The 11,194-nt window shown below is 45.3% G+C and overlaps 1 protein-coding gene across 1 annotated transcript; it reads left to right on the top strand.

The window, feature by feature from the left end:
• The first annotated feature begins 204 nt into the window (after positions 1-204).
• LOC100272374 (uncharacterized) lies at positions 205-2,398 on the top strand. Its single transcript, NM_001367439.1, has 3 exons — positions 205-469; positions 719-798; positions 1,770-2,398. Exons 1-3 carry the CDS (start codon positions 329-331, stop codon positions 2,233-2,235), a joined length of 687 nt encoding a protein of 228 aa, NP_001354368.1. The 5' UTR covers positions 205-328; the 3' UTR covers positions 2,236-2,398.
• The last annotated feature ends 8,796 nt before the right edge of the window (positions 2,399-11,194 follow it).

The raw sequence follows: 11,194 nt of genomic DNA, 5'->3' as shown, positions 1-11,194 counted from the left end.
TTTGCTAATCCAAACACGAAGGGAATTCAATGGCAGGTAGAGGCAGAGAGCGTAGGGAGGGGAGGCCAGGGCGAGTGGCGGACCGAGACGAAAGAAACTGCTCCAAGATCTCACACACACCACCCCCGCCCTCATTGCATTTACTGATTCCCATAAATAAATGCGTCCACGAGCCATAAAAAGGCCAACCAAAACCAAGGAAGCAACCAAACCAACGCACACAAAAGCCTCCCCACTCCCCGAGACCCCCCCTCCTCCTTCGTTTTGCACCCTCCCCAAATCTGCACTACTCCCCTCTCCCTCGTCCTTCCTCCGCCCCGCCCCGCCCATGAGGATCAGGAGGCGGCCTCCGGGCCAGCCTCTGCCCTACTCCTCCTCGGTAACAAATGATTCGGCCGCGGATCTCGGGGACGGCCGCTCCTCCTCCTCCTCGTCGGCGCTCATCAGGCGCCCGGCATTGTCGCCGCAGGTACGCGTGCTCGCTGCTGCTGCTGCTGCTGCCAGCTTCTTCTTCTCCTCGTTCTCGATCGATTCCAATCCGCGTACGCATCCCTAGACGAGGGAGGGAATTTGTTAGGACATGGGCGTCTCGTCTCGTCTCGTATCTGGGAAGTAGAAGTTGCCTTCCGTTGCACCCACCACGGGCTGTTTGCCTGTGGGCTGGGTGTGCGCAGATCTATAGCTAACCCGCGTTGTTCCTGCATTACTGCTTCTGCAGGACGGTGCGGTGGAGCGCAGCACGGGTCTGGTGGGTGCGCAACAGCAGCAGCAACAGGGGCCTGCAGATGGCCACAGCAGGTATGTGATGAACGCGAACTGAGATCGAACCGTGACAGCCAGGAGCAGAAAGTGGTGATGCTGCCTGTGCCTGCTGTTGTGTGGCATCCGTTTTGCTGTCGTTGGGCAGGCTTGCGATGGCATGGCATGGCTGTGGGGATTTTTTACGAATAGAAATCTTAAAAAAGGAAAGGATCCAAGGCCCCCCTTTTTATTATTGTTGTTATTATCTCAAGGGCTTGGCCGATTGGGTTCACTGTTTCACATTACTCTCTAGTGGGCAATGCCAGTCCAATCGATCTCACTTGCTTGCCAGACAAAGCCCTCAGCCTCATGTTGTAGGTCGTGTGTGGAGCGAGCCGGCCAGCCACTAGATGCCACCGTTATGTGCATGCACGCGACATCTATCGATCTATCTATGCAGTCAGTGCAACCTCTTTCATTCGATCCGGACCTTCCTTGCTTGATCGCCTTGCGTCGTCGTCCATGGCCTTTCTATCTATCCTGTACGAGTGCAACTGGGTCATTCCATCTGTATGAGTGCAAGTGCAACTCGGGTGCTCTGGGAAACATGCATGTGCGTGCCGCATCATATATGGGAAAGGGAAACACTACTACTTCGCTTGCACATTGCACCTTTTTTTTTGTGTGTGTGTGTGTGTTTCTGTCATGAGGCATTAGTGCTTTTGGCGTTGCATGCATCCATGCCCGGCCGGCCCGCTTGGAGTTGCATCGATGCGCTCAGAAGATGATCAAGTGTACGTACGGATCGGAGAGGGGGCCTGCTCTGGCCTCCATCGAGCGTAGCATCCACTCAAAGGCCAACATCTTATTTATAGGTTCCTCTCGCCATTGTCTCCGGCATGCATGTATGATCAAGAGAAAACCCGACTGTGCCAAATTTCACAATGCCGTTCCATCAATCTACTAGCATCAGTTATCCTTGTGCTGTGCTTACTGTATGGTATCACGCGCGCGCGCGCACTTTGCAGCCTAGAGAACGGACTCCATCGCCACGTGCCGGAGCCGGTGACGATGGCCCTGCAGGCCGGAGAGCGTCTCTGCAGCGGCAACGGCGTCGGCGCAGCAGTGGCAATGGCTACGACGACGACAGCAACAGCGGGCGCGAAGGCCACGAAGCAGCGGCATCGGCAGACAGAGACAAATAAGCAGGACACCGGCGGCGGCGTGAAGAGGGCGGCGCGGGGCCCAGGCGTGCTGATGGAGGGGTCGCGGTGCAGCCGGAAGAACGGCCGCGGGTGGCGCTGCAGCCAGCCGACGCTGGTGGGCTACGCACTCTGCCAGTACCACCTCGGCAAGGGCCGCACCAAGAGCGGGAGCGCCGTGGACGGGGGCGGGCGCGGGCGCGGCCCCGGCCAGCTCGGCCGCACCGAGCACGCGAACAAAACCTCCGCCGCCGCGGACGTGCCGCCGGCCCAGAGCGTGCAGCACTGCTAGGGGACGCGAGATTCTTGGACATATCGATCGTAATTCTTTTGTTGCGTTTCTAAACATGTTGTGTTTCACTTTTGACTTGACTCCTCTCGATTCAGCGGCGCATGATCGGGAGGGAGGGAGGGACAGTGCACTGAGCGAGGGAGCATTTGCTGCTGCTCAGATTACTTAGTAGTAGTACCTCAAATCGCCTGAAAAAGCTGGAACAGCGATCCCGGACAATGCAAGGCCTGCCTAGGCCTGACGTGACATAAGGCTGCCACGGACGCCATAGGAAATGTGTCAGCGTCAAGGCAACGTTGCGCTGCTGGCTTAAAAAAGTAGAGTATTCTGCACAGGGCTGTCACAGCAACAAATTAAGCACGCACGCACACGTTTCACCGGTTTTTCCTTTGTGTAGGAGTAACGATGTTTTCAGGGTTCATCAACGTGTACGTATAGTGTAGCAGTAGCATAGGATCCCGGTATAGGGGCGAGTTGGGTGAAATGGAAAAGATGCGTCTGTTACATGTTTTTGGATGCTAGCACGTACTAGCATAGGAGATCTGGCTGAGCTACCAGATCTCGAAGCTGCATGTGGGTGGGGGGAGTAGTCACTGTGTACTGTGCTGGTGCGCATCTTGCCTTCCTTGTAGCTGGAGGCAACAACGATCTCGAGCATGAGGGGGTCACTGCCTCACTGGTTCAGAGAAGCGAGTGTGAGGATGGAATGCAAGGGAAGAGGAAGACCATGTGGCCCGTTGCCCGTCGCTTTGTTTTGTGCCGTTTCTAGTCAAACCCGCCAGTTCAGTGGACGCTGCATCGTCTCCTCTCGTCTCGTGGGCAATAAATAGTATGACTACGTAGCATCTTTTTTTTAAAAAAAAAAACAAATCTAACACAATCTCCGCCATGTGCTAACCAGTGTAGAAGCCAATCACCGTCTTCAAATCAGGACAAAAAGTACCTCATTTTGCAAATGGTAGCATGGTTCTTAGAGCATCTTCAAGTTTCTTTTTTTAAAGTAATTTCTAATGTTTCTCCAACAGCTTACCATGGTCAACCGGGCCCTCAACATTCCGCCTTCCGTTTGCCCTCCTAATCGATCAAGTTGGTGCGTTTTTTTTTACAAAATCCTTCGCAGGCCTAGTCGCAGTCGCAGGCCTAGCTGAGCAATAGCTAGTAGCTACCCTGGACTGTTCATGGCTAGCTAGTGCAGGATAACCAGCCAACTCAGCTTTATTATAACTCGTCTGTTACAGTACTCCCTCCGTTCATGGCTAAAATTTAATCAAATATATAGATAAAAATCTTAATATTAACACTAACTTAGTACTCCCACCATTCTCGAATTTTTATCACCGGCTAATTTATTTTCAACTAAAACACGACAAATAAAAAAACGGAAGGAGTATAATATAAAAATATATCTCATTCTAAATTTAATAATACTGATTTAATATTATAAATATCGATATTCTTTATTTATAGTTAATAAAAATTCAAGATATACTAACCTATAGGTGTACATCAGGTTGTGTCGTCCCGACTCGTGGCCCGAAACAACCAGGCTTGTGTGTGAGATTTAGGCCCAGCACTGCACGTTTAAGACAACGGGTGGTACCGTGCTGGTCCACGTGCTTGATGCTCGGTCCATAGCATGACACATATGACATATATATAGCGTTATACGGGTCGAGCCGATCCGTTTGGCATGATAGGGCTGTTAAAAAGCCCATCTGTAAAAACATCTTCAAACAAGTCATCTAATTTCAAATTATGCATATAAAATTAGCATATGAAATAGAATTATATGACTAAAACATGAAATCTCATCACATGGAAAGAACCTCTATACGAAGACTATACAACTGGAGACAGACAACTCATCTAATATCAAGTCGCGGGGAAGAAGTGTCATGTACGTCTTTTCCTCCTCCTTCGTAACTTCCTTGTCACTGTATTCGAAGGTGGTTCAATCATGTTTAAACTTTGTCTCATCTTACTCCTTCAGCTTGTCTTTTACTGATGGAAAGCCAGTCAAACCTTTTGATTTAGACATATGGTTCAAAGGTATCTTCTTGAAAACACACTAAGACAATAGTTTATATTAAATCCGGACCTTAGGCATAAGCCTTCTCCCGAACACACTAGGTTCTAGGTCTACGTTGGTCCACCTCTTTATATTTTTTTATCCTTCTATCGTCCACTCATTTACTCACCATTGTTTTCTTTGTTCGCTTCTTCACATTATTTTTCTCTAGTGCTCTAGGGACACAGCGCACTACATGGAAGATCATATAAGAGAAGGAGAAGAAGGGGACAATGATCACACGTGAAGCAAATAGCAAAGGGTGTTTGATCTTATAATCCAGGAACATTGAACTTGGCCACATTACTTGTTTCGGGAACATTCGTTTCATTCTGGGAACATGGAAACAATCTTGTTCCCATAATGTTCAAATCTTGTTTTAGTAACATACCACGTACTAAGTTTCAGTTCGTTGACCCCGTCGATTTGAGAATCAGGTTACTAAGTGTATGATCCTCTAGCCCACACATGTGGTAAGGGCAGCATAGAGATGACAAATGCCAACAAAAGTGAGGAAATTATCACCACGCAAGTTATAAATATTTTTGAAAAATGTTTTGATAACATTTTTATATGTTGTAGGAGCTGTTTACCTTATCTTTTGATGAAAGGTACAATGATACAACATGTCAATGTTTGTGCTTTTGAATTAACTATTTTTTATTTATTTGGTAACTATCATCATATGATACAGTAAGTGTAGTTCCATTTTTTAAATTATTCATGTATCTACAAAAATACAATGTTTCATTTGGTGAATTTGGGTGTTTAAAATAGAGAATTTGACATGATACAATACAACAAATTTGAATATAATGTTGCAAAGATGAGCTTAAACTTAGATGGTTCAACAATTGAATGTTACAATTTTTTTGTTTATGTTCCATACATTAGATTGTATTGTGGAGATTATATCATCTTTCATGTTGTAATGGAAAAATATGAGTAGTTTAGTTTTATGATCAAGAGTAATTACTTTTGATGTTTTAGTTTATCTCCCAGTCTCCCTATTTCTCGGTCACATGTTAGTGGCACCATGCGGGTGCAATGGTGCTCCATCGACCATTGATGTAGTGTTTTGCTTTGTGATGCAGGGAAGGGTTGTATATGCCATGTTGGAGTGGTTACGTTGGTGATCTATCGTCTAAATGCACTATCACTCAGAATATATATTGAGGAGCCACCAATGTTGTGCATGTATTGCTTTCTCTAAAGTCTTGATTGAGATGAAGATGGACCCTACATTTGAGCCCACTTGTGTTTGTGCTAACATTTTTTTCCTTTCCCCTTTCTAGATGCTATGTTCCATTTCTATTTCATACTATTTTAATTTTGATATTGCATGATACGATGCCAGGAACCCAAGAACCTTATCAGATGGGTCTTTCTTCTACCACCAAGGAAAAAGTTCTTCACATTTGACTTCATCAAGAAGCATTGTTGATTTTTCCAGATCATCTCATCAATTATAGTATATTAATCTAGTCATACTCTAGTTATTATAAATGGGGTTCTCACTATGGTCACATAATTGTGATAAGGAGACATGCTGTCTGGGAACCAAGAGAACTATGACATTTCTTTTATGTATTCGGCCATGTTGAACTAGTATTAGTTTCATGTTGCAAGTACTTACATCGTATGTTGAATTGCTTAGAATCCAAACAAATATATTGTTTCAATTGTTGCCATCATATATTTCAGTAGTCCAATATAATATGTTGTGAGTACTTCCATCTTATGTCGCAATACTCCCAATAATTTGAGAGCGTAATAGACCATATTACATTATTATTTATGAGTCTTTGCAAGTACTTCCAAATTATGTTGTAGTGCTTTAAAAGAGATTTCATTGCACTGATGAACGCATAAATGGTGGAACTAAGTGTGACTTCAATGATTGGCCAAGCCTCATAAATTCTAATCTTTTGGAGTTTAGGAGAACTTAACTTTACCGTGAAATCTGCTTCACATGTATTGGTCAAAGACATGTTATGCATGTTGAATGCTCCATATATGACACAAGAATTACAAAAAAATTCACCATGCTTCCCTTAAAATTTAGTTACAAGATATCTACCATTTATTTAGCATCACCAACACAAAATGACTCTTATTTCCACAAAAGTCGATAAAGCAAAACTATAAGAGATTTGAAGAAAACCTTCTAAAGTGTAGGAAGGTAGGTTTACTCATAGTTAGTTAGGTCAATCTCAATGAGGAGTTTATGGCATTGTTTTCATGATTTCCATATTATATAGAATAAAATGAAACATGAATGAAACACCCATTTCATATGGATTGTTTCATTCTATGGCTTTATAGAAATGTAATTTTATGACTCATAGAGAGTTTGTAATCGTTGAAAGGGAATTAGGCTTACACCTAGTTCCCAAATAATTTTGGTGGTTGAATTGCCCAACACAAATAATTGGACTAACTAGTTTGCCCAAGTGTGTAGATTATACAGGTGTAAAAGGTTCACCCTCAGCCAATAAAAAGACCAAGTTTTGGATTCAATAAAGAAGCAAAGGGGCAACCGAAGGCACCCCTGGTCTGGCGCACCGGACTGTCCGGTGTGCCACCGGACAGTGAACAGTACCTGTCCGGTGCACCAGGGGACTCAGACTCAAACTCGCCACCTTCGGGAGTTTCCAGGGCGACTCGGCTATAATTCACCGGACTGTCCGGTGTACACCGGACAGTGTCCGGTGCGCCAAGGGAGGTCGGCCTCAGGAACTCGCCAGCTTCGGGAAGCGCCAACGGCTAGTCCGCTATAATTCACCGGACTGTCCGGTGTGCACCGGACTGTCCGGTGCGACTCCGAAGCAACGGTCGTCTCCGCGCCAACGGCTCTCTGCCGCGCATTTAATGCGCGCTCTGCGCGCGCAGAAGTCAGTATCGCCCATGCTGGCACACCGGACATCAAACAGTATCTGTCCGGTGTGCACCGGACACCCAGGCGGGCCCACAAGTCAGAAGCTCCAACGGTCAGAATCCAACGGCAGTGATGACGTGGCAGGGGGCACCGGACTGTCCGGTGTGCACCGGACTGTCCGGTGCGCCATCGAACAGACAGCCTTCCAACGGCCACTTTTGGTGGTTGGGGCTATAAATACCCCAACCACCCCACCATTCATTGCATCCAAGTTTTCCACTTCTCAACTACTACAAGAGCTCTAGCATTCAGTTCTAGACACACCAAAGAGATCAAATCCTCTCCAATTCCACACAAAGCCCTAGTGACTAGTGAGAGTGATTTGCCGTGTTCTTTTGAGCTCTTGCGCTTGGATTGCTTTCTCTCTTTCATTCTTTCTTGTGTTCAATACTCACTTGTAACCAAGGCAAGAGACACCAATTGTGTGGTGGTCCTTGCGGGGAGGTTTTGCTCCCGGTTGATTTGAGAAGAGAAAGCTCACTCGGTCAGAGGGACCGTTTGAGAGAGGGAAAGGGTTGAAAAAGACCCGGCCTTTGTGGCCTCCTCAACGGGGAGTAGGTTTGAGAGAACCGAACCTCGGTAAAACAAATCCTCGTGTCTCACTTCATTATTTGCTTGCGATTTGTTTTCACGCCCTCTCTCGGACTCGATTATATTGCTAACGCTAACCCGGCTTGTAGTTGTGTTTATATTGGTAAATTTCAGTTTCGCCCTATTCACCCCCCCTCTAGGCGACTTTCAATTGGTATCAGAGCCCGGTGCTTCATTAGAGCCTAACCGCTCGAAGTGATGTCGGGAGATCACGCCAAGAAGGAGATGGAGACCGGCGAAAAGCCCACTACAAGCCAAGGGAGCACTTCATCGGAAGAGTCCCGCACCAAGAGGAAGGAGAAGAAGAAGATCTCCTCCAACAAAGGGAAGGAGAAGAAATCTTCTTCTCATCACAAAGAGAAGAAAGAAAAATCTTCTTCCCACAAACCGCATCGGAGCGGTGACAAGCACAAGAGGATGAGGAAGGTGGTCTACTACGAGACCGACACTTCATCACCATCCACCTCCGGCTCCGACGCGGCATCCGTCACTTCTAAGCGCCAAGAGCGCAAGAAGTATAGTAAGATCCCCCTGCGCTACTCTCGCATTTCAAAGCATACACCTTTACTTTCTGTCCCATTAGGCAAACCACCAACTTTTGATGGTGAAGATTATGCTAGGTGGAGCGATTTAATGCGATTTCATCTAACCTCGCTCCACAAAGGTATATGGGATGTTGTTGAGTTTGGTGCACAGGTACCGTCAATAGGGGATCAAGACTATGATGAGGATGAGGTGGCCCAAATCGAGCACTTCAACTCACAAGCCACAACAATTCTCCTCGCCTCACTAAGTAGAGAGGAATATAACAAAGTACAAGGGTTGAAGAACGCCAAGGAGGTTTGGGATGTACTCAAAACCGCGCACGAGGGAGACGAGCTCACCAAGATCACCAAGCGGGAAACGATCGAGGGGGAGCTCGGTCGGTTCCGGCTTCACAAAGGAGAGGAGCCACAACACATGTACAACCGGCTCAAGACTTTGGTAAACCAAGTGCGCAACCTCGGGAGCAAGAAGTGGGACGATCACGAAGTGGTAAATGTTATTTTAAGATCTCTCATTTTTCTTAATCCCACTCAAGTTCAATTGATTCGTGGTAATCCTAGATATACTAAAATGACCCCCGAGGAAGTTATCGGGCATTTTTTAAGTTTTGAGTGCATGATAGAAGGCTCGAGGAAAATCAACGAGCTTGGGGACTCATCCGAAGCCCAACCCGTTGCATTCAAGGCAACGGAGGAGAAGAAGGAGGAGTCTACACCAAGTCGACAACCAATAGACCCCTCCAAGCTTGACAATGAGGAGATGGCGCTCGTCATCAAGAGCTTCCGCCAAATCCTCAAACAAAGGAGGGGGAAAGACTACAAGTCCCGCTCCAAGAAGGTTTGCTACAAATGTGGTAAGCCCGGTCATTTTATTGCTAAATGTCCTATATCTAGTGACAGTGATCGAGGCGACGACAAGAAGGGGAGAAGAAAGGAGAAGAAAAGGTACTACAAGAAGAAGGGCGGCGATGCCCATGTTTGTCGGGAATGGGATTCCGACGAGAGCTCAAGCGACTCCTCCGACGACGAGGACGCCGCCAACATCGCCGTCACCAAGGGACTTCTCTTCCCCAACGTCGGCCACAAGTGTCTCATGGCAAAGGACAGCAAAAGGAAGAAGGTTAAATCCAACTCCTCCACTAAATATGAGTCTTCTAGTGATGATAATGCTAGTGATGAGGAGGATAACTTGCGTACTCTTTTTGCCAATCTTAACATTAACATGGAACAAAAAGAAAAATTAAATGAATTAATTAGTGCTATTCATGAAAAGGATGACCTTTTGGATTCCCAAGAGGATTGTCTAATTAAAGAAAACAAGAAACATGTTAAGGTTAAAAAGGCTTATGCTCTAGAAGTAGAAAAATGTGAAAAATTATCTAGTGAGCTAAGCACTTGCCAAGAGACAATAGACAACCTTAGAAATGAAAATGCTAATTTATTAGCTAAGGTTGATTCTCATGTTTGTATTGTTTCAACTTCCAATCCTAGAGATGATAATGTTGATTTGCTTGCTAGGATTGATAAGTTGAATGCTTTCATTGCTAGCCTTAGAATTGAAAATGAAAAATTGCTTGCTAAGGCTAAAGATTTTGATGTTTGCAATGCTACTATCTCTGACCTTAGAACTAAGAATGACATGTTACATGCTAAGGTTGTAGAATTAAAATCTTGCAAACCCTCTACATCTATCGTTGAGCATGTATCTATTTGCACTAGATGTAGAGATATTGATGTTAATGCTATTCATGATCATATGGCTTTAATTAAACAACAAAATGATCATATAGCAAAACTAGATGCTAAAATTGCCGAGCACAACTTAGAAAATGAGAAATTTAAATTTGCTCGTAGCATGCTTTATAATGGGAGACGCCCTGGCATTAAGGATGGCATTGGCTTCCAAAGGGGAGACAATGTCAAAATTATTGCCCCTCCTAAAAGATTGTCAAATTTTGTTAAAGGCAAGGCTCCCATGCCTCAGGATAACGAGGGTTACATTTTATACCCTGCCGGTTATCCCGAGGACAAAATTAGGAAAATTTATTCTAGGAAGTCTCACTCTGGCCCTAATCATGCTTTTATGTATAAGGGTGAGACATCTAGCTCTAGGCAATCAACCCGTGCCAAGTTGCCTAGAAAGAAAACTCCTAATGCATCAAATGATCATGCCATTTCATTTAAAACTTTTGATGCTTCTTATGTGCTTACTAACAAATCTGGCAAAGTAGTTGCCAAGTTTGTTGGGGGCAAACACAAGGGGTCAAAGACTTGTGTTTGGGTACCCAAAGTTCTCGTTTCTAATGCCAAAGGACCCAAAACAGTTTGGGTACCTAAAGTCAAGAACTAAATTTGTTTTGTAGGTTTATGCATCCGGGGGCTCAAGTTGGATACTCGACAGCGGGTGCACAAACCACATGACCGGGGAGAAAAGGATGTTCTCCTCATATGAGAAAAACCAAGATCCCCAACGAGCTATCACATTCGGGGATGGAAATCAAGGTTTGGTTAAAGGTCTTGGTAAAATTGCTATATCTCCTGACCATTCCATTTCCAATGTTTTTCTTGTAGATTCTTTAGATTACAATTTGCTTTCCGTATCCCAATTATGTCAAATGGGCTACAACTGTCTTTTTACTGATGTAGGTGTCACTGTCTTTAGAAGAAGTGATGATTCAATAGCATTCAAGGGAGTGTTAGAGGGTCAGCTATACTTGGTAGATTTTGATAGAGCTGAACTCGACACTTGCTTAATTGCTAAGACTAACATGGGTTGGCTCTGGCACCGCCGACTAGCCCATGTTGGGATGAAGAATC

Source organism: Zea mays, chromosome 5 (assembly GCF_902167145.1).
Source record: "Zea mays cultivar B73 chromosome 5, Zm-B73-REFERENCE-NAM-5.0, whole genome shotgun sequence".
NCBI lineage: Eukaryota > Viridiplantae > Streptophyta > Magnoliopsida > Poales > Poaceae > Zea > Zea mays.
The sequence above is the reverse complement of the archived record's forward strand: the minus strand, read 5'-3'. Positions and strand labels throughout refer to the sequence as shown.

Bases quoted from the DNA above. Each gene is read 5' to 3' on its own strand.
- LOC100272374 (NM_001367439.1), top strand. From the start codon at position 329: ATGAGGATCAGGAGGCGGCCTCCGGGCCAGCCTCTGCCCTACTCCTCC. The intron at 470-718 runs GTACGCGTGCTC...CTGCTTCTGCAG, and splicing joins GCCCGGCATTGTCGCCGCAG to GACGGTGCGGTGGAGCGCAG. The intron at 799-1,769 runs GTATGTGATGAA...CGCACTTTGCAG, and splicing joins CCTGCAGATGGCCACAGCAG to CCTAGAGAACGGACTCCATC.